Source organism: Manis javanica, chromosome 5 (assembly GCF_040802235.1).
Source record: "Manis javanica isolate MJ-LG chromosome 5, MJ_LKY, whole genome shotgun sequence".
In the NCBI taxonomy this organism is placed as follows: Eukaryota; Metazoa; Chordata; class Mammalia; order Pholidota; family Manidae; genus Manis; species Manis javanica.
In genome coordinates, this window is record NC_133160.1 from 113137131 (window position 1) to 113161288 (window position 24158).

At 41.9% G+C, this 24158-nt stretch overlaps 1 protein-coding gene across 1 annotated transcript; it reads left to right on the forward strand.

The window, feature by feature from the left end:
• Window positions 1-232: 232 nt before the first annotated feature.
• Window positions 233-22770, forward strand: PPEF2 (protein phosphatase with EF-hand domain 2). Its single transcript, XM_073238075.1, is given in 21 exon segments — window positions 233-362; window positions 5027-5159; window positions 6150-6205; window positions 6851-6965; window positions 7916-7962; window positions 8731-8897; window positions 9351-9386; window positions 9535-9710; window positions 13964-14022; window positions 14088-14340; window positions 16044-16112; window positions 16115-16227; window positions 16664-16779; window positions 17395-17447; window positions 17450-17509; window positions 18266-18373; window positions 19336-19428; window positions 19431-19495; window positions 20248-20335; window positions 22444-22602; window positions 22605-22770. Coding segments are annotated over 21 exon segments (2133 nt in total). The 5' UTR covers window positions 233-335; the 3' UTR covers window positions 22745-22770.
• The last annotated feature ends 1388 nt before the right edge of the window (window positions 22771-24158 follow it).

A 24158-nucleotide genomic window follows, 5' to 3' on the forward strand; every position in this document is an offset into this window, starting at 1 on the left:
CACAAGGAAGAACACAAGTCTGCTGTGTGATTTCAGTGGGGACCACTCAAACTCTGGAGCTCCCAGGCCCCTCTGTCCTGTCAGCACTCTTCTATTTCTGGGTTAAGGAGCTCAGGCTTCTCAGAAGCAGCTTGAGAAACACAGCCTCCTAATATTGGAAAGTAAGAGGACTTGGAACTCTGGATGGGGTGGGAGCAGCGGTGGGGCCGGGGTGTGAGGGAGTCACCCTGACCACAGCCTCAGCCTTCAGCTCCTCCAGCAGACCTCACCTGGCTGAGATCTAGAGGGGCCCGCTGCCGTGAGGTGGCGAGACCTGGGCACTTGGCCAGGACTGGATGGCATCATTGCCTTTCCCGGAAAAGGTAGGCCAGACTAGACCTGCATCTTATTTATCAGACTTGTAGGTCTGTGAGGAATAAGATCAGCTGAAGACAGGATAGGGATCATGGCTGTGTGTTAGAGAGGTTTCTCCCTCCTTGTGTCTCAGAAAAAGGTAAGAGCTTTCTTTCTAGCCTGAAGTGCAGAAATGGGTGAGACCACGAGGGCAACAAAGGCATGTTTTCACACAGGAAATAAATACAAGTTTGGTTTGGGGCAGAAGTCAGAGAGAGGCCCTTTGTTACCAGCTCACCCAGGGAGGGCCTTTGCTGTGTGTGTTTTGAGGTCTCCAAGTCCAGGGTGACAAATCTCCCTTCCATTCATTGGGTTCACTTAGAGGGCAGATGAACAATTACATACATTTAAACAAGAAGATAATATGACAAATGGATGATGCTAACTCAAAGCCTAGGACAGAAATCTTCCTCCATGCAGTATACGTGTCCTAGTTACCTGAGAAGATGGCTCACCTTGGGAACCACCAGGAGGAAAGGCCTCATTACCGAAGGTGCCAATACAAGAATCTGAGGCTACATCAATCTCATTTTTCATGTTTGATCTTATGAATTTTCACTTTTATAGTTTTTCCCTTGAGAATTTAGTGCTCCTTTCTATTCATTTCTCTTAATGACCTCTAGAATGTTCTCTATTGGTCTGTGATGATGTAACTTTGTTCTCTCAAAGCAGCCATATGCAATAACTATTTAGTCAGAGCTGTTACGGACCCTCAAAGACCAGGTTCTTGGGTTTCAGTGCTACAGAAACAAACACTGAATTCAAAAGAAAGGAAGCAGGTGGAGTTTATTACAGATAGCTCATACGCAAGGGAGCCAGCAAAAAAGAGAAAAGTCATGGACCTTGGGGCAGTTCTGCGTAGAGTTTATACAAGCAGTGTCAGAGGGTGAGGGGCTTGGGAGGAATGGGTTATTTCATGATGGTATCTACGTCATTCAGTTTCTGGTGGCTCCATTTCATGGTCAGCAGATGTTGACTCATTGCCTTTCCCAAAACGTGGTCAGGGACCTCCTCCTTTGATGTTTCTGTAAGATAGGCCCATATGAAAGAATTCTGAAAAATTTCTTTCTCCTTCAAGGTGATGATTCTCCTTTTGAAAACAGACTGGTCATTAATCCTTGGGAGTGTTTTGTTTTGGCTTAAGATATGGTCTGTTGATTGTTGATCATATGGCCGTTAATAGCGGACCATAAATTGTATTTTTGCAAAAGACATTCTAGGAATTTTAACTGTTAACCTTTAAATCTCAAGATGGAGTAGGAATTTTAACTGTTAACCTTTAAATCTCAAGATGGAGGTTTAACTTAAAACGGAGTCCTTTTGCTTTTCTGTATGTGGGCTCACTTTCAGAGCCACTTTCTAATTTTTTATAAGTAAAAACTTTAAAAAATATAATTGATTTTTAATTATGAAAGTTATAACTATGTAAATTAAAAATGAAAGTCACGCAATCCCATTCTCCAATGGTAACCACTTTTAAGTTTGGTGTGTGTTCTTTGATTATACAGTTACCATTTTTTTATATAGATGAGATCATATTAAGCATACTGTTGTAAAATTTGTTTTTTTTTATGTAACAATATATCTTGGGGATATTTTCATACTGTTATATACAAACTTGCCTCATTCTTTGTCTTGGCTGAACACTATTCCATTGTTTTTAACATACCATGATGTATTCTGTTAATTCTGAACTGATAAATACTTAAGGTGCTCGTTAGTTTGCAGGGAGAAACATTTTAAAAGATTTCTGAGAGTGCCATTTAAGAAAGGTCCTCATCAAAATTATCATGATTTTCATAACAGTGATAAACATTTGCAAGGTCATCCTCATGTATCACCTCATTTCATCCTCATCACAACCCTAAAATAAAGTTACCACTAATCCACACACAACAGAGAAACAGATGAGGCCACACACCCCCAAGGCAGGGGTCATGTGCATCCTTGCTATCATAGTGACAGCTGGGTGCCCCCTCTTCTACATGATATATGAAAGCACATCCCTTTTGTTCTCTGTGACCCAGAGTTAGTTCCAACTGGATGTGCTGCCTGATGAAAGACTTCATTTCTTTCACCCCTAGAGGTTGTTTCAAATAGTTTATTGGCCCATGATACTTACTATTTCCTCACTGTATATGCAGTGTCATATTTCTATCTCCAGTGTCTTTTCTATGGGGTGGATGACTGACAAGCTTGTCTTATTCTGCCACCATTTCTGGATCTATAAGCTCATAAAAACAAAGTGCCTGAAGGGCAAAAGAGGACTTATTTAATAATAACAATCTTTGATGTGGTATCCACCCCAATGGTTTATGCTTCTCTTCATCTGCTAGGATTGTTATACAAAATACCATAGACTGGGTGGCATAAACAACAGACACTTTTTTCTGTATCTGAGACCAAGTAGTCCAGGATCAAGAGGCCAGCAGATTTGCTTCTCGGTGAGGGCCCTCTTCTTGGCTTGCAGACGCCTACCGTTTTTTCTCTGTGTCCTCACATGGTGCAGAGAAAGAAAGAGAATAATCCATCATGCGGCTCTACCCTCATGACCTCATCTACACCTGATTACCTCCCAAAGGCCCCACCTAGGGGAGCTAGGGCTTCAACACATGGATTTTGGGGGGACACATTCAGTTTATAACAATGCTGCATTGAGATAGTATGTCTTTTACTACTTCCTAAATTTGAGCCAGGGACATGTTTTTGTTTACTGATATTTTAAAATAAACATATCAGATTCAGTCCATCAATATATACTGAGGTTCTACTATCTACTGAGGGCATTAAAAATATATTATTTATTATTCTTGAAGAAACATAGATAAAAAAACTGAGTCAATGAGAAGTTAAGTGGCCAAGATCTAGTGAGAAGATCTCATGCACATCTGTGCAACCTACCAATTGTCAAAACAAGTTGTCAGTGAGTCATTGGTGGACTCAGCCATTGCTGGCATCCCTTTCAGCTCTGAAACCATGCAGGCAGCTAGGTTTCAGTGGAGTTGGTTTGCTCATGATGGCTTCTCACTTCACCCACACTCAGATCTGGTTATGCTACGTCTCTTATATCTGGGATCATTTTGCACACAAAAAAGAGATTGTAGTCTTCTTTCTTTAACTATTTTTAAAAAGCTAACCAACATAAGCAAGGCAAGTCTTTCATTTGATTTGCAAAGGAAAAGATAGTAACTCCTTGACAATCCCCAAGACAGTAATCTTCAAAAACAGAGGAAGTAGAGCAGGGTAAAAGTGGGAGAGGCGAAACATACAGAGTGGAATCCATTTTCAGCATTGTCAGTACATCTCACATTGCTTCCTGAAGAAGAGCTAGAAAAGGATTCATCTTTGCTGTGTAAAATAAATACGGCATATAGTTTATTCAGGGAATATTTACTGAATCCCTACTATGTGTCACACACTGTGCTGTAAGTTCTGGAGATAAAGTGATGAATTTGCTCACACGGTCTTTGCTCTCAAGGAACCCACAGCCTAAAGGTAGAGAGACACAAAATGGGAAACTCTAATATGGTATTGCAGTGAGGGAGATGTGAATAGGACATGCAGGAGCTCAGAGGAGGGGCATGTCAAACTGGCTTCTTTAAGGAAGGTGATTCCTAAAGTGAGCCTTAAGGAATGAGTAAAGTTAGCCAAGTCAAGAAGGGTGAGACAGGAAAAATATGCCAGGTAAGGTAAAAAATGCAAAGGTGATGGTGGTCAGAGTAGAGTTTGAAGAAAGGAGAGAAGAGAAATGAGTCTGGAGGAGTAGGCTTCTGAAGAGATGAGTTGTTTTTGTTTTGTGATACATGGAATTTGAGGCACCCCAGTGAAAATTTAGCAGAAGGCTGGGAATATGGGGCTGATGTTTAGGGGTGGTCTGGGATGGAAGTGTAGATTTGAGAGGTGGAAGTGATAGTTGAAAATATGAGGGCTGATTAGATTTTCCTGGGGGTATGTACAGAGTGAGGAGAGCTGGCATTTGAAACTAGAATACAAATAAAAAGCGACATTTGAGGGGTAGACAGGGGGAAATGAGCTCAAAAAGGATAGAGAATAGTCAGAGGTAGGAGAAGATCCAAGGGAGTCTGGCACCAAGGAAGCCCAGGGAATAGGATTTTAATCAAGGTATGACTTGGGGCGACAGGTTGCCTCACCATTCCGGCCAAATAAGGACTGACAAGAGGAAAGGATTAGAGACATTTGCATGGTAGGCAGGGGTCAATAGTGAGGATGCAAAAGTAGTTTATAGTGAATTAAAGAGAAAATAACATAGTTTACTCTTGAGAGAAATCTACATGAGAAGAAAAGAGGAGTTGGCTTACAGCCAGAGAGATATAGGAGGTCAAAAGGTGATGGTGATGAAGAAGATGAATTGCTTCGAGATTATAAGAGAAGAGACTTCAGTATGTTTTCCAAACTGAAAAGAAAAGCTAACAGAAGGACTGAAAACAGGAGAGATATGAGACGGTGAATGGAGGCGTTTTCAGGGGAGGGACACCTCATGCCCTGAGACTGGAGGGGTGGGGAGGGTGCTCTCACATGATAGTCTCATGTGTTTTATGATGGGGGAGACAAAGACCATGGATAATTTGGTCTACTTGAACTAATAATCTGCCTGCATCTCTCTCTCTTTCAGATTCCCTCTTCTTTTGTCAGCAATTTACTCTCCCTTGAACCTGCCATCTGCATCCTGCAGAAACATCACACTTACACTATGGGAAGCAGCACCTCAACCCAACATCATTTTGCTTTCCAGAATGCAGAGAAAGGTATGTGTTTCCCACCTCCCAAATTAGCGTGTGGGTACCCCAAAGCCTATTCTGCACAGGGAAGGTTTTCTCTGGATAGAAGCAGGAAACCATTATATTTTTACTCAGGCAACTCTTGAAAATCAGCTTCTCCTTTTTGCTGTGACCACCACCAGAGTGCTCAGCTGAAAATCTTAGGACTTGGTGTTAAAATTTACTTATAACTCCTTTTTTCACGTGTTTAATTTTTGGTCTTGATTTTTAGAGAATTTGTTTTTTTAATTTTGATTTAAATTCATTTTATAATTTTGTAAAGCATTTATACAATTCCTGTCTCAGTTATCTAGTGCTAGATAATGAACTGTCCCAAAACTGGGTGACTTAAGACAACTCTTTCAGTCCGCTCATAATTTTGTGGGTCAGGAATTTGCAAAAGGCCCAATTGGGTGGCTTGCCTAAGACCCTCAGGGTGGGGCTGGAGGACGGACTTCTAAGAAATTTCTTTACTCGGGGTTCTCGTGCCTTGACTCCCCTTGGCCTCCCCTCTCCCCATGCGGTTGCCTTGTTCTTAATATGGAGCTTTCACAGCCGGGTGTGTTTGTGACGTGTACCCTTGGATGTAGCCCAGACAAGGCAGGAGCAAGAGGCACCAACATGTTGTTTTGTGCTGTTGGTAAGGGAGGATAGGGTACAAGGTCTTTAATAATCCTGCACCTCACAACACCCATCTCAATTAAAGGTATCCGAAGCCCAGTAGGGGACTGGGAGGGAGAAAATGAGGAGGAAATGGCCATTGCCTGCTCTCCCTGCCCTAAATATCCAAGCAGGACTGAGGACATAAGTATGTCTAGCTGGCCGCACTTGCCTTAAAATGTTGAGGGAAGGTGTTCATAAACAACATTTTCACAGAACCTTAATGGCCATGATACTCCCCAGTGTTGCATACACTCAGCAAACGTAAGAATCATGCGTGGAGCTTGTTAGGTCAGCAGATCCCTGGGTTCCCTGTAGGTTCTGGGATACTGTATGTAGGTCTAGGGCGAGGTCCAGATAGCTGTGTGTTTCCCGTGAGTTCCTGAATCTGTAGGGCTTGCTCTGGGCATTCCGTTCACTGTTCTGAACATGGATTTACAGAACTCAATCGGTGGGGAGTCAGTAGAACTACTTACTATTTGGTAAGTGCTTTGAAAAGAACTTACAGGATGACATTGTTTTCTCCTGAGAGATCAAATTCAGCTTTGCTTAAATTCCTCCCAGGTTCTTCTTTTTCCCACTCCAGCATCATTTTTCCTGTTAGGGAAATCAGCAAGAATTCTACTAGCTCTCTAAGGCAAGCTGAATCCAGTTAATGGATCCATCTGCTGTTCCTGAGGCTGACCTGAGCGACCCTGCAGTTTCCTTTTTAATCCAGCTTTACCCACAGTTCCTCTGTTCATCACCAGTGGCACCTTCAGGCCCAGGAGCTCAGTTAAGCCCATATTTAACTCAGATTTTCTTCAAAGCTAAAGGCAAGAATGGCTTTCATGGAGTAGATAGCAAGGGTAGAACATAGGTGAAAAGGAAGGATCCAGGCATAGGGTCCCAGGGCAGTTTACTAGGGTCACTTTTGGGGTCTTGTGTGATTGGGGTCCTTAAGCAGTAAAGGGGAGGGGCCATCCTCCCTCACGAATATCAGTGTTGTTTGGCCCCCTCCCGCCTCTTCCTCCTAGTAGCAGCTCCATGCTTGCTACGTCTGGAATCTTTTGGACAAAACCAGGAAACATATGGTACAACTGCCCAACATCAATCGTGTCCCCACCTGTTACAGTGAGGAGATCACAGTGTGTGGTAAGAGCTGGCCAGAAACCACTTATATGGTGGACACGAACAAAAAGACTCTGCCCATGCTGGGGGAGGAGGAAAGGCAGGGCTGGAGGGAGATGTGATGGCAACTTGCTGAGAGCGTTCATATATTCTCTCCATGTTTATTTGAAGCAGTGTTGGTGCAGTGAAGAACTGTGGGGTGAATGAGCCCAGCCTCTGCTTTATTTTCCCAAGCAATTCATATGTGACCTCAAACTCATGCTCTCCATTCAAAACAAAATCCCTGCAAATAAGCAGGCCCCAGTGCCTCATGAATTATTCCTTCCATCCACCTGTATTTTCGTCCCAGAGAGAAATCCTGTTGATGATGAAAACATCCCCTTATGTTTTTCAGTGATGCTAAGCATCCACTGTAGACGGGCGCACCGTGCCTTATCTTAGGGGAGGCTGACCTTAACACATCAGGGATTGGAAACTGGCCCTGAGGGCCACATGCAGCCTGTGGGTAGGACTTGTTTACCCTGAAATGTTCTTAAATTGTTAAAATTAGTTTCCAACATTTGTAAATTGGAGGATTTCATATTAAAATCCAGATTTCCAGCCTCTCTTGAAAACTCTCATAACAGTAGCCCATAAGTGAGTAGCTGGTTCCTACTTTAGATCAGGCAAAATCTCTCCCATTCTCATCTGCATTCACAGCCCCGCATTATTCTGTTCCATCTTTGTTTCATTAAAAATATTGGTTGTTTACTATTGATGCTAATCACACAGAAAAACATTGTGTTTTCTGCTTTCAATATTAACTATCGCTACAACAAAGGAAATTAATGTTTATCCCTCTCTCACATATGGAAAAATGAGTAGCCATAAATTTCTTAACTTTGTCAGATTTTTCTGGGTATTTTCCTTCTCAGAATAAAAATAAGGAACAATGGTAAGGACCAGTTGAAATTGATATCCTTTCTCTTGGTTAGGAGATTTACACAGCCAGCTTGATGACTTAATATTTTTATTTTATAAGGTATGAATGTTCAAATTAAGACCCTGTCTTACTCTGAGGCTTAATTTAGAAGTTCAAATACATTACAATATCTATTAAACAAATGTTTAAGTATTGCTTGGATTTTAAAAGTATTATTGTAAAATACTATTTGCTGCTATGCAGCAAATACAAAATATAACAGCACTGTATTATGTTCTAGTATATTTTTGTAAACTGTTTAAAAAATAAAAAATTTGGGGTTAATAAAAAAATTGTTTATCTCAAAGCAACTAAAAGCTCTCTTCATATCCATTTTTAGTTATAAATGTCAAGCATGTAGCAACATACATGAATATTCTCTTAATGTACTATTACTGCCTACATACATACTCTGCTTCCTGAAGCATTTTCCCATGTATTGTCTTATTTAGTCCTGAGGAACCTATGGCAGCTATTGTTATTATCACTAGTTAAAGATAGTGTGGCTGGAACTAAAAGCTGGCCTTTGGATCACAAGTTCAGTGCCCTTCGTGCATATACCACATGGCGTGGCAAACACTCTGGCTTCATATAAAGCATTTGACGAGCATGTCATAACCTCATCCTTTCATGATGAACAGGAAAAGGAAATATAAGACCAGTAGCATATATTTCCATCTTTTACTGACATTTCATGTTGGGAGGAGAGCCAGAAAGCACAAAATTGGCATTAGATCTGATGTGACTGTCAAATGCACACTGGCTTTTACTGATTTCCTATTTCCTTCCTTCACTGCCTCTTCGTGGATTTGTCTTCTCTTTGGGAAGAATGTCCTCCCGTCACCAGAGAGGACCTATGTCTTCAACAGTGACTTCGTGGATCGAGGCAAGGACTCAGTAGAGATCCTGATGATTCTCTTTGCCTTAATGTTGGTTTACCCAAAAGAGTTCCATTTTAACCAAGGAAACCATGAGAATCCTATGGTGAACCAACAGTACAAACCATGCTTGGGTGTTTGGTGTTGACCTGTCATTACAAAAAGTTATTATGTCTGAGCTTCTTACTTGTTAGATGCCTTTTTAAGTAGTTTTCCAATTTTATAAAGTGGAATATACAACATGTAACATTTTAAAAGGTATTTTATGAAACTACATATTATCTTACTATTCTAATAAAACCACTAAAATTTTTTTCCACTTATCTACACTCTTTATCATATAAAAATGAAGGTTTCCTATAGAAAAAATAATAAATACTGGTAAGGAAATGAATAAAATTAAAATTTTAATTTTACTTCTCTACCTATAGATAGTTACACTTGGGTGATTATTTCTCAGTCTCTTTTCTATATATTTAAGTACATGTATATAGAACATGCATGTTTATAAAAATGCAATCATGCCATAACTATTGTCATTAAATTATTGGTTTTTGCCTCTAAATCTAGCTATGTCTTCACCAAGGAAGTGATGCTGAATATAAGGTGTGCTCCCTTTCAGAGCAAGTTTCTCTTGTTCAGGTATGTTGAGTTTATCATTGGCAACTTAATGATGTCATTTTTCATACACATGACAGAGAGGACTTATATCTTCAACAGTGACTTCGTGGATCGAGGCAAGGATTCAGTAGAGACATTATCTTAATGCCATTTTTCAGACACATGGCTAGAAAATACTGAAAATATGGCAAGATGATTTCTGTTGGCTTCCGCTGGCCACTCTGGTTGACGAGAAAGTCCTGATTCTTCATGGTGGAGTGGCAGACATGACTGACCTGGAGCTTTTGGCTAAACTAGACAGGTTCAAGGTATAGACCAAGTAATGAAAGAGTGCAAATTTCACCATAATGCCCAGTTTCACTGCCAACATAAAATAAATGTCAGCTTGTGTGCTGACCCCAAATGACTAATAAGGGCTGTTAAAAAGAAAGCACTACACCATTGAAAGGAGAAGGATCACTGAGATTAGCCGTGGGCATGACAGTGGTAGCAGTAGCCAGTGCCATCTCTTTGCCATCCCTGATCTAAGCAATTCTAATCCCTACCCCTCAATCATCAGTCACCTGAAAAGCCTCTATTTCCCTAATAATTCAGTTAATCTTCAATTAAACTCATTGGGTTTACTTCAAGCAGGGGGGATGCTATTGCAGATACAAAGTTGAAGAAATTAGACTCACCAACTTTGTTTTAAGGGCTTATTTGTGCAAGGAAAGTGCTAGTGTAGATACAAAGATAACTAGAGGTGGTGTCTAAAGGAACTTACAATAACCTGCAGGAGGAGGGGGAGAGTGAGAGACAAAGCATACTCTAATAGTCATAAGTCTCTTATTTCCTGTTCCATTGTGGAAGTAGAAACATAGAAAGCAAAGATTCTATTTTCTTTTAATCATAGATGCTTACACTTGAATGGTATCTTATGGCTTCTCTATTCCAACTGCCCATCACACACAGGAATACCTATTATAGCATCCTTGACATTTGCCTGCACAGTTCCAAAGACAGAACTCATTACTACACATGCCAGTCTACTCTGGCAACTCCAATGTAAAAATCTATGTTAGATGACACAGAAATGAAAGAGCATGGCTTTAGAATCATACTGGGTTTGAATCTTGGAATATGCAGTTCTTGGCTGTTATGGCAGCTTTGTTCCATTAGGTTGTTCAGGGACCAAGGCTTCTTATGTCTTGTATTCTGCCATCCTTAGGGTGTGACTTCCATGCCCGCATCTGCATGGCCCAAGATGACTTGCCACCACATCTATGTTCCAAGCAATATGATAGAAGAAGGAAAGGAGGAAAAATATTCCTGCCCTTTAAGGACACAGTGAAGAAGTTGCATACATCTGCTCTACCCCTTAGTTTAGAATGTAGCTCCATGAGTACACCTCACTGGAAGGGAGGCTGGAAATGCACTCTTTCTGTTTGGCCATATACCTAGCACAAATTAGCACAAATTTGGGGGTTTCATTCCTTTGGCAGAAAAGGGGAAAATGAACTTGGGGGAATGGTACTCTCTGCTACACAGATATTGAAATGTGTAAGTATATCCTTTTTCCCATGAGCAAATATGATGAGTGGTTAACTGATGGCCTATAGAAATGGATAAAAATTCTGGTTCTGCTACTTAACAGTTATGTGACCTTAACAAGTTATTTAACTTAATGTAACCTCAGTTTCTAAATCTATACAATAGGGCTATAAATAACTATATCACAGATGTGAGGATTAAATGAAAATAACATGTGCATGTGCCTTCAAAAATTTGTACTCAATAAGTGGGAATAGTATTAACTACATTTGGTTAAAGTGACAGAAAATTGCAAATAACAGTGGCTTAATGTTTGTTTCTTTCTTGTGTAAATAAAAACTGCAGGCAAGCAGTCCAGGCCTGGTATAGTGACACCACAAATTCATTAGAGACCCAGATACCTGCTTTCTTATTGCTCTACCATGTTGCATCATGGCCCAACATGACTATCTGTGCTCCAGCCATCATGACCACATTCTAGACAGCATAAATTAGAGAAGAGAAGAAAGACATGTTTTTTCTCTTTAAGGACATTCTGTTGTACACAAAATTTCTGTTCATATTTCTGTTCAGAACTTTGTCATAAGTCAACACTTAACCAAAAGGCAGTTTGGAAAGTGTAATCTTCATTCTAGATGGTGCTTGTAAGAATCTGGGTTTCTATTACTAAGGAAGAAGAGTAGACAGATGTTGGGGTAGCAACACTCTGCCCTACTCTGCCCTTGTAGCTCCCCAGATTTCCACGCACTCCCTTCTTCCTGTGCACAGACCCATGGTCATCCCCTCCCTGAGGAAGTCTACATTCAGGTCTCATCCAGTTGAATCCAGTTCAAAGTCCAAGGTTTCTGTATTCAAATCCTATCAACAGGTCAGGCTATGGCTCCTGGTGGTCTGGTGACTGAAAGGCAAGTCATGTGTCCCTGCACACCCAACCTGTGTCGGGAGGGAAGGATAACTCCTTGGCAGAGACAGAGGTGGGAGGGAAGGCCATAACATTTTCAATAGCTCTCTCCCCAGATCCTCATTATAAAATCTGCCCCCTACCTCTGCATAATCTCAACCCTTTCACGTTCTTGACAGAGAGAGGGGCCCAAGGCACCTAAAACCAGCTCTTGGTACTTCCTTTTTCAATTCCACATGTTGCCTGGCATCTCATTTATTTATTTATTTATTTTCAATGCCAACATTCCATTCAGCTGCATCAATGTCTGGAAGAAGAGAGAGTAAATCATGATGCAGCAAGTTATCTCTCCTGGGAAAAATCACATTTAATACTGTAAACCCAGAAGCAGGGACTTTGGGAAAGAATGCTAAAGAACAGTTTTTTTTCTGTCACTGAGCAAAAAAACTGACTTCCCAATAGCTGGTTTGCAAAGCTCTAGGGAGAGGTTGGTACAGTGACTCACAGAGTCCAGAGACCACTTGGGAGGGAAGCACAGAGAAGTATGGGCTATAGACTCAGATACCTGGATTCAGGTTTAATATCTATACCTGGTACAGATTTAGTATCTATACCTCAAGTTTCTTATCTGTACTACAAATGAGGACACTTTCATGGCAGTTTGAGGCTAATCAATTAATTCATGTGAAACTGTAAATGAGAATGCTACCTCATAGGGGTGGCCCGAGGGCTAACCAATGAATTCCTGTAAAGTGCCCAGAATAGCACCTATTTGGAAAGGGCTCAATACCTATTAACACTATTATTTTCCTTAAGAATCAAAGTTAGGGATGCCTCTTGGAGCGGGTAACATCTTTAAACTAAAGTTACCTGAGGGTTGAAAGATGTGGGACTGTTGGTCTGGCCCTTACTGAGAGTTGACAATGAGGAGGGAAAGAGGTGGTTGTGAGTTCCGGCACATTTTATGGCCTCTCACCTCTATGCCCAGGGCTGGAACTGTCTAGGAAATAACTACCACTTGTGCAAACTTAGAGTTTGCATTCCTTTCTATTCTGTTCATCTGGATTCCTCTCCTGACATCCTTCAGGTTCTGCTGACCCTCGCTGAGTGTCCTTCTTTGTTCTTGCTCTAAGCCAGTCCACACCAGGACATGGCTTTCTTGTGCCACGGGCCTTGTATGTGTTTGCAGAAGGTTCCCATTCTTTGATTATGCACTGGCACAGTCTCCTTGGAGACACAGATAGGTATTGTTGATGCTCTTGTGGAAGTGGTGTCCCTCAGTTTTCACTGTGGCACTCAGATACATCATGCATGAGTGGCTGCTCCATGCCTCGGCTCTGCTCTGTGGCTGACCCCTCTTGTCCTGTGATCAGAATTCCTCCAGCTTGTATATAGTGTCCATCGTGCCTGGTCACAGCACCATGAGGACCCTGAGTCGGCGAGGGGGAACACACTCAGTCCCTTTGGCAAGAAGGGTATCTTCCTGACAGGTCCAGGCTGAAGAGAGGCGCTCCCTTCCCTGCCCTGTCTTACTCACCAGGCAAGACAGAACATCCTGTACAATGCCACCGAGCGCTGCCTCCCCCACAGCAAGCATCAAGATTTTCCTGTTCCAACATTTCCCACCTGTGAGTTGCATTTCTTCCCCTTTGCTTTGGCCTCTGTGCACCAACAGGGACGTCAGTAAGGGCTGGTCCCCCAGAGAGAAAGGTGTGCTTTCCCATCTTTGTCTGAAAATCAGTAACTCCTGGAGGGAGCAATGACCTAGGTTAGTATTTCTCAAATCATCCGGGGTGGAGGACCAGGTTTTATAAATTTCCAATTTGCACAGATCAACACTTTTGCCAAATACAAGATAGATGAACTACTAGAAAAATGAAAGACAGACAAAAAATGTAAGCCCTCCGACGCTGAGCTTGACTGTCGGAGCAGTAGCAACTTGCCGTGAAAGTCCCCACCTTCTGGGCAGTAGCAACTTGCCGTGAAAGTCCCCACCTTCTGGGCTTCTCTGGCGCGGCCAGGGCGAAGCATTCGCAGACCGTGCTTGCCTGTGGCCCCTGGATGCCAGTGCTCCTCAGAAAGGCCCGCCGGCGCCATTCCAGCATCTGTATCTTTTCTGGCCATTTTTACATGGTTTCTACCATGAGGAGCAAAACGAGAAAGGAGATGAAGCTGGCGGAGAAGGGAACAGCTTAGACAGCCGCTTCCCCAGGGCGACCCCCCCCAACCCCCCCGCCGCTGCTACCCTCGCAAAGCCGCTCTCTCTCTCCCTGTCTCGCCGCTTCGCGGGGGCGGCCTCCAGTCCCAAAAAGCGGGGTGCTCCTGCAGGGTCTCCTGACCCAGGTCGTTGTCCCCAGGGCACGCCGCTCGATGGACCTTGGGCCGCACGGGTGCGGACAGCGAGCCGGCCTCCCGAGATCCGGGAGACGGAGGAGCCCGCGCCCTGCCTGGCCGAAGCCGACTGGGAAGCTGGGAGCTGCTGGGGCCCACGCAGCAGGAGGGAGGCAGGTGAGTACCCACCAGATGCTGCTCCCTAGATTTGGCTGCCATCAGGAAGGTCCAAGGATTTAAGGCACAGAGCAAATCTCCCCCTTCCATGTGAATTCAGAGCGTGTTTTTTTCGCGCCTCTTTCTCTCTCCCAGGTGTTAGAACACCCCAGAAAGATACTTGTATTTTCCTAATGGCTCGTATATTCATATTTCTAGCGTTTCGTAAAGAATAGGAAGATGTAGCAGGTGGGCTCCATTGCCTGAGGAAACCTGGTTTAGTGACCCAACATCATCTGGGGTAAGTCATGATTTACCGTTAATTGTTTTGTTTAAAACCATTATATGCTTTGTTTGTTTTAATGCCATCATGTGCTTTGTTTGAGCCGCTGCTGTAGCTCAAGGTCAGAAGGCCTAGGTCAGCAGCTTCTGTCCTCTTCTGTTATCCCACAATTTACACAACTATGTAAGGTGACCACGCTGAGCAGCAAGGGAGGCTGGGAGAGCAAGTTTAGGGAGGCTCATTGCTACCCCAAACACCCAATCAGAGTTCTGTTAGCAAGGAGGAGAAGGAATACTGAGTAGGCACTCACGCAGCTTGCCAAAATGTAACTCTGGCAGCCAGATGGAGGGTGGGTGCCTTTCACTGGGGCAGGACTACGGCAGAAAGACCCTCATTGTACCCCAGGTGGGGGATGGTGATGGTGATCTTGTGCAGTAATGTAAACAGAACTACATGGACTTGCTGGTATTCAGCCATTTTTGAGCTCTAAAAATGACACTTTCTTCTGATTCATCCATTAAAGCAAGGAGGAAATTCAGAATTAAGAGCTAAAATTAGCAGAACTTGCTGATTGATTGGATGGAGGGTGGTGAGAGAGAGGATTCCCAGCCAACTCTGAGGCTCAAAACCTCGGAGAGATAGTTGGTGAGTTTAGCTTCATTCTCCCTGAGTTAGCAATCTGGGCTTCAGCATCAACTTAGAAATGAAATTTTACATGCGAGTGTCTCCTTTTGCAAAGTGTGACTCAGTGATAAAGCTGATATTTACTAATCAAATGCATTTTTTTTCCTTAAAAGTACATTTGGGAGGTATTAACCGTTGACAACCAAAATACACCCAATTATCTCAGTTGAGGAAATCAGTGTTTTCCTGAATACTAACAATAGGGTAGAACCTGAATTGCTAGAAAAATTATTCAGCCTTTCTGCAAATTCTAAAAATTCTGAAATTACTTTAGAAACTAAAATGTCCAATTGCACTTTCCCAGGGCCACAGCTAGAGCCTTGTAATAGCTATGAAAGACAATACTGTCAGTCCTGAGCCTTCTGCCTTCTTCTGGGGCAAATGCCCAGGGGCCTGGAGTGGTGGTGCTGAGGAGCACTGGCTGTGATCAGAGTTTCTACCAGAGCAGCTCCCTTTTTCTGTTTTAAGTGTGGAGCTTTCACGAAAGATTTGTTTTCAAGAAAGTGGGTATATAGTTATCAAACAGTATGCACATATGCATGCTCTCTTTGTGAGTAATAACAAATTCTGGAACCTCAGGGGTCCAAAATATAATTGTATGTTAAATACTGATTGCATGGATATTTATTCACACATTTTCATCTTCTTCTTCCTGTCCTCCTCCTCCTCTCCTTTTCTCCTGCTTCCTCTTTTCATAGGAATGACTCTGAATGTTTATCTAGACTTTAGAAAGAAACCATCTCTCGGTCTCTCCAAGTCATAGATATATTGTGGAGTGGCCCCATGGCCCAGGAGGGCTGCAAGGCCAACACTATTCGAGGAGGGGCTATTTCTTTGGACCTAATGTGACAGAGCAGTTGTTACAGAAATACAACCTGCAATTCTTGATTTGCTCACATGAGTGCAAACCCGAAGGCTGTGAAGTCTGCCATGGCCGCAAGGTGGGTGACCCTCTGCGATGGCATAAGAGTGGCCCATGTTGCTCCTCTGGGGCCTGGATGGGCTCAGCCCTCGTCACATAATTAGCCGAGTCTTGTGTTTATTGTTCTCTTGCCCAGAGCAACTGGGTTCTTCACAGTCATTTACAGCCCCTTTAAAACTCAAAATTTGATTGAGGCCATCACTCACCAATACCCTGAAGGGAAAGTAAGGGGCCGCTATGGTCTGAGTCATGGATGGAAACATGGCCCACAGGTTTCCCAGTGTGTCTCTGTTCTCTGAGTCCCGTTGCTTGCTGTGCCATCATGGGTTTCAGACAGCACCACCGGCTACCAGAATTTCTGCTCTGCCCCGGGCAGGGATTCAAGATTGTCTTCCAGGAGCTCTAATGTCCCTACTAATCTTTGGGCATCTTCACATTCTACACTGTTTGCCTAGCCTAATGCTACTAGGATGAGAATATTGCCAGGAAAATTAACCTGCAGGAAAATACCTGGCTCCACATGGGGAAAAATGTTTGAGATCAATGAATGTAAGAATTCATTGAGCTTGATGTAAGCATGTACATGTAAGCATGATTTGAGATCAATGAATGTAAGCATTTAACATTTGGTTAAAAGGTTATACAGGTTTCTCTAATGCAGGACCTGAGAGAACCTTTAGTTTCCTATATTCATTGTAAATCTCCATGATGAGATATAATGTCTAGCATTTCCCAGTGTATTGACAAGGGAACCTTTTTCCCAGAGCATGTCAGGAGGCACAGCACTGTGTAGGAAAGTCTGCTTTGGGGTCTCACACCAGCTGTAATAACTGGTTTGCCTGCTGGCTGTGGTGGCCACCCCAGTGAGTGAGACCCAGCTTGCCTCTAAACTGAACCAAACGAAGTGTTTCCTATGACTCCTGCTATTTTTACTTGGGATAAAAATATGAAGAAAACACATTGCAGATGTCATATCAGAATTCAAGTTTTTATTACTTGAGTCACAACTCCTACCCTACGGCATTCATGACTTTAAAAAATGATCCACAGGTGAGGTTAAGGAGGAAGAGCAGCCCCTCAAAATGGGCTGGGCCCTACAGGATTGAAGGGGAACTGTTCTTCTGTGACCCTGAATGCCCACCTCCCTCTGTTTGGATTTCGGTGTTAGCCATCTTTTCTGCTCCAGTTACTATGAAGTTGGCAGCAACAGAGAGGCCTGTGTCAGACTGGGGCCGGCCCTGACCCCCACATTGTGCAGTATCAAGCTGACAAGGCAACCCATATGCTAACCATGAGGCAAAGGCAAGACTTTTCAATGAATGATTTTCAGAGAAACAGAATTAGTGTTTTAGAACATTTGAAGTGTCAAATGCCATTATGTTTATCCAAATTGTAAGTTATAATTCAAAGTGCAGCTAGGTCGGCAGTAAGGTCTAGAACAGACTCTGTGGCGGGGTCTCCTCCTCCATACACTCTGAGATCTCACCTACCCATCATTCTCAGAAGCAACAAATTTGCCTCCTGCAGAAATGACCCTCAGTGGGTGCATGCTGGGTGAAGTCCTCATACAGGCCACTAAACCTTTCCTGGGTCTCTCCTCTGTTTTCACTCATCTTTAAAGGGTTGGTGTCACCCCATAAGCCACAGCCACAGGTTCTTTTGCTTTCTGGGGATTTGGCAGATGGATTTCAGGGTTCACATGGGTCAACAATGTTCTTTTCTTCCTGGGACGGAAGCATCTAATATTACTTGCAGATGGGAGAACTGAGGTACAGTGCAGCCTCGTAACTTTACCACAAAGGTGGTCTTTCTCCTAAACTTCTGCTCTAGCCACTGTCCTACCCTGGAGAGGACAGCAGTGTTCTCCAAACAGGTCCTGTGTGTACACTACAGGGAGAAGTGTGGGAGCAATGGGGGGAAATAAGATATGGAGCTCTTCCCTCAAAAACTGAGCTCCAGGAAGCTTGAGACATTAAGAGAGAGGAGAAATGTAGTAAAACCCCATGACTACTTCCTCTATGCTAATGTACAAATGCTTGCTTCCATCTTCTGTCCCTGGATTAGCAGAGTAGAGGAGTCAGCTCTGAGAGCTTGGTGGGAAAAGCTGTTTGCTTATTCCTCAGATCTTTTTGTTGAATTTAAGAAGCATGATGCAGACAAGACTGGTAAGACCGATCAAGTAGAATATACATAGAGGAAGGAAGCTGGCCACAGTGTCACACTGTAGTTATCAAATAAATACATTGAACTAGTTACCAGAAGACATCTTTGACTTGTTCCTCCATTTTATTCAACAGGATGACCGACCCAGTTATCTTTCTAAATTTTAAAGTCAAGGCTTTTAACAGACTCTGAATTTGGTAGATACAGATGGAGATGGTAAAAGGAATGGAGTGGAGGAAAGGGTAGCAAGGACAGAATTAGGCAAAAAACAGCAGGTGGGGAGGTTTCAAGAATGCACCCAAAATTTGCCCAACATCAGTGATTTGGCTTCTTGTTAAGTGTGTGCTTATTTGTTCTGTGCTCTGTTACGCAAGAAGAAATTTTGTCTTTGTTCAACTCAATGGAATGTCTAATTGTCATTGACCACATACAGCTCTATTAAGAAATAGCAATATCTCTATATAAGTTGTACACATAAATATGTATATTTTATTTGCCAAAAAAAAGAAATAGCAGTAATAGTCATAATTCATAGCAATATCTTTCCAACTACACATTAACAACCAATGATGTATATGTATGTTTTATGATATTATTTACATTACTAGTATGACTTCGAATACTGTTGCCAGATTTAGCAAATAAAACAGGATGCCTCATCAAATCCAATTATAAATATAGACTAATAACAAATACTTTTTAAATATAAATATATCCCATGCAATATTTGGGCTATACTTACAGTTTGTGGTCTGTCTGAAATTCCAAGTGAACTGGGCATCCTGTATTTTTTCTGGCAACCATCTTTTCCAACCAACTCTGCCATGACCAATCAAAGTAGTGACCATGCTCATTACTTCCACTGCCTACAGATAAGAAGGATGTTGGAATAAGAAGGTTTGCATTCTTGGGCAGGAAGCTAGCCTTGCAAGTGACAAGTCTACAAGTTAGCTCTTTCCCGCAGGTTTCATCTCCCTTGGCGACTGGGCAGCCACCGTGGAGTCTGTGTCACACCTGAGACTGCTGAGGATGCTGAAGCCGCAGCTGGCGAGCAGCTCAACAGTAACGTGCTGAAGTACAAGTCCTGGCTGGAGGACTCAGCCAGAGAACAACTGGGCCATGCGGTAATGGTGTGAAAATGATGGATCAAGGTTTACTGTGGACTATGAAGCCCTTTGTGGAAAGAATTCTGAGTCAGAAACAACCAAATATTGAGAACCCAAAAGAGCAGATGGATGAGAAAAGAGAACAACAATTTATTGAGTTTCTATGTGTCAGACTTTGTGTTAAGTGATTTATGTATGTTACCTCAGTTTATTCTCAAAATGACCCAAAAGGTAGGTATTAGCAGTACCATTATATCTATGGGGACACTGCTGAGAGAGGTTTAGTCAAGTAGCTGGGGTCACAGAGCTTCCAGGCTGTAGAACTAGGATTCAAACTGTCTATCTGACATCCTTGACACGGTTCTGCTTCCCCCATTAGAAAAATAAATAAATAATTCAGTAAATGCTTAATGAATGTGTAATGTGTATGAGGTCTTGGGCTAGGTACCTTTCTTTAACAACTTTATTGCAATATAATTCACATCCCATACAATTCATCCATTTAAAGTACACAGTTCAATAGTTTTTACTTTATTCACAGATGAGTGCACCCATCACCACGGTGAGTCCGAGTTTTCATCACGCGCTAGGTTCCTCAAGACCCACTGGATTTTGGTAGGCTGAAGGGTGTGGGGAGAGAAGGATGGTAAAACCATCTCAGATTTTTTTCAAGAGTGTCTTATTATCACTAACAGTGGATTATGTGTTAAATGTATGTTAGGACAAGCCTGAACATAGGATATAGAAGGAAAATGAGTTTTTTCTTGCAGAACATACAGTCAGGTTTCCTGGAAACACTGTATCAAAACCGATCCAACCTGAAGACCATTTTTAGGGTCATGGACAGCGATCATTCAGGTAAAGGCACTCTGCGTCCTACCACCTCTGACACACACAGCAAGTGTTTTATCTTCCATCCCTTAGTGTCTTCCAGATTTTTTAGCTCTCTGTTCAAATACTTTAAAGCAAAGTAAGTAATGGCTGTGCTTATGAATGGCAGAAACTGAAAGACTACTTGAACAGTATGAGCTCAAATATAGAAGAGCTGTCTGTATAGAGGAAGGGTTCGGCAGAGAAGAATGAAGGCAAACTGAATGAGAACTTACAGGAAAAATAATTATTAGAAGATGTGAGATCCCTTATAGTTGTATCAAACATAGCTACAAAGTAATGAAGAGTACCTTGAACAGAAAAGCTTTGACAATGTCCCTCCCAAAGTATTTTGTAAAAAACATTTTGAGATAATTATAGATTCACAGGAAGTTACCAAAAAAAATGTGTAAGGAGGTCCTGTATACCCTTACCCTCTTCCCCCAGTGGTTCAAAGACCCTTTTCAATGTTATTACTCTTTTTTGGGTTTTAGGTATAAGTCACATAACCATATCATTTACCCATTTAAAAAGCTCAGTTCATTGATTCTTAGTATATTCACAAGGTTGTGTAACCATCATCACCATCTAATTTTAGAACATTTTCATCACCCTAAAAAGAAACCCATGTCCATTAGCAGTCACTCTCCATCCGGCCCCTCTCTACCAGACCCTGACAACCATTAACCTGCTTTCTGTGTCTTGCTTTGTCTATTTTGGACATTTCATATAAACGGAATCATGGCCTTTGGTGTCTGGCTTCTTTCACTTAGCATAACGTTTTCAAAGTTCATCCATGTTTGTAGCCTGTATCCATTCTTTATCCTTTTAATAGCAGGATAATATTCCTTTGTATGGATATACCACTTTTTTTGTCCATTTATCAGTTGATAAACATCTGGATTTCTACTTTTTGTCTATTATGAATAATGCTTCTATGAACATTCATGTGAACATGTTTTCAGTTCTCTTGGATATATACCCAGAACTGCAATTGCTGGATCACATGGTAAAACTATGTATTACTTTTTGAGAAACTGCCAACTGTTTTCCACAGTGGCCATACCTTTTTGCTTTCCTACCTTTGATTTCATTTTCTCCAAATCCTCACCAACACTTGTTATTTTCCTTTTTTGTTTTAATAGCTGTCCTACTGGGTGTGAAGTACTTCATCATTGTGTTGAATTGCATTTCCTTAATAACCAATGATGTTGACTTCTTTTCATATGCTTATTGGACACTGTCTATCTCTTTGGAGAAATGTCTATTCAAATCCTTTTCCCATCTTTTAATTGGGCTGTTTGTCCTTTTACTATTGATATTTTTAAGAGTTCTTTATATATTCTGCATACTATACCATTATCAGACATATGATTTGCAAATATTTTCTCTGGTTTTGTGAGTTGTCTTTCACTTTCTTGGTAGAGTCCTTTGATGTATAAAAGTTTTTAATTTTAAAGAAGTCCAATTTATATTTTTTCTTCTGTTGTTTATGTTTTTGGTGTGATATCTAAGAAATTCACATAATCCAAGGTCCCAAAGTTTTACCCTTATGTTTTCTTCTGTTTTATAGTTTCAGCTATATTAAACAGGTCTTTGATCCATTTTAAGTTTATTTTTGTTTATTCTGCAAAGTGGGGATTTAACTTCATTCTTTTACATGTGGATATCCAGTTGTTCCCTATCACCTGTTGAAAAAACTACTCTTTCCCCATTGAGTGATCTTAGAACCCTTTTAAAAACTCAATTGACTATAAATGTATGGGTCCAAAAGCTTTAAAAAATCAGAATAAATTAGTACATGTTTAGGATGATTTAACACAGGGTTGCTCAGCAGTGGCACCACTGACATTTTGACCAGAATAATTCTCTGTTTGGGGGTCCATCCTGTGCACTCTAGGACATTTAGCAGCATCCCTAGTCACTGGTGAGCCAGTGGTTTTATGCCTTGCATTTGGAAGTTTAAAGTAGATATAAGGCCTTGGGTATCTTTGTCTTCTTAACAGTAGAGAGCAGGTGTCCTTGCAAGAATGTTAGAGGAAACGAACTTTAAAAACGACACTGACTCACTAAAGTAACTTCCTCCCTCTGGGAAGGGTACATTTCTCTGGACGAGTTCGGGCAGACCTGGAAACTGTTCAGCTCTCACATGAACACTGATGTCACAGATGACTGCGTCTGTAACCTTGTCCGTAGCATTGACTTCAACAAGGATGGCCACATCGACATCAATGAGTTCCAGGACACCTTCCACCTCGTGAGCAGCCCTGCTCAGGGGGCGATGCCTCCCACTGCCCAAAAGCCACAAACACTAATGAGAGTGGCCACAGCAGGCCAGGAGCACACTACAAACAGCCTGGTCTCTGCCGCGCAGAGGTGCCTTGTAAGCAATACTGAGCTTGTTGCTGGAACAGCTCCCTTATTCTCTATCCATCTGTGAACTTTATGCTGGGAATTCACCTACCAATAGGCATGGAAATAACTTATTTGGGAGTGGAGGAGGGGTCCGTGTGTGTGTGTGTGTGTGTGTGTTTAAATGTATAGGTGTCCCAGCCCCATCTCAGAATTTTTATAAGGTAGGACCCAAGTGTAAGTATTTTTTAATTCTGAAGTCTATTCCAGTTAAGAACCATTGATAATTTAGTCCCCTCATTGTTTCATTTTACATCTTTTATTATTTTTAAAGTGTCTTACTGGTAAAGGAAAGTTATGAAAACTTGTGCAATCCCATGACCCAAATAAATGGATTCTCTTCATTGTTTACATTTTCTTATTGTAACTATAGTGTTTATACAATTTAATATTCTTTTTTGAATTCACTTATAGTTACAAATACTTTCCTATGTTGCTACATAGTCTTCATGATTATTAGTTTAATGTCTGCATAATTTTCTTTCAAATGGATGCACTATAGTTGTCTGCTTTCCAATTGCTAAACATATGTATTGTTTCTAATTTTTCATTATTATAAATGACACTGTGGTTAATAACTTTGTACATATAGTTCCTTTTACAAAAATCTTTTGAATTATACATTTTCTTGGGATAAAATACCAGGAATGGGATTACTTTGTCAAGGGTATTGCATCATTCTATAAAAAAATTTAGTATCAGGAATTGGTTCACATTATTATGGGGGCTGAGAAGTCCTAAGACCTGCATTCAGCAGGCTGGAGACTCAGGAGATCTGATGGTGTGGTTCCATCCCAAGTCCAAAACCTAAGAACCAGGGAGCCAACGGGAGTGAATTCATCTTCCCTCTGTCTGACATACCTTGTGCAAATAGCTCAAATTCAACACATAAAAGTGCTTGCTGTTTTCATGACACCCCCCACTTGATTGTGATTAAAGGTAAACAAATATTCTGAGGCTTCAAAGGAATAACTCAGAAAAACACACAAAAAAAACTCGGGGACAATGAGTTAAAGCTCTCGTCTAGAGGGATGTATTATGGGGAGCAGCCCATGAAGACTATCTCTCTCCAGCCAAAGGCAAGGGTGGGGCTCAGAAAGCCCAAAGCCACAGCTCCACCAGGTACAGTGAGGGGTCAGTTTCCACAGCTCCTTAGCTTGTCAGTTCAGGATTGTTTGGTGGTAGCGGAGCTTGGTGGGTTGATGCTGAACCCTGAGCTCTTTTCTTGTGTCTAGATAGCACAGCCAAAATTCCCATCAGGCTGTTCTACTCATTTTAAGCAGTTTTCTGGGAAGCAGCTGCTCTGGTCCTGCTCCAGGGGTCCTCATCATCGGCTGCCTCATGCCCTTCAGGCTCAGGGTCCTGCAGGGGGCAAGTCCTGTGCACACACTGGCTCTGA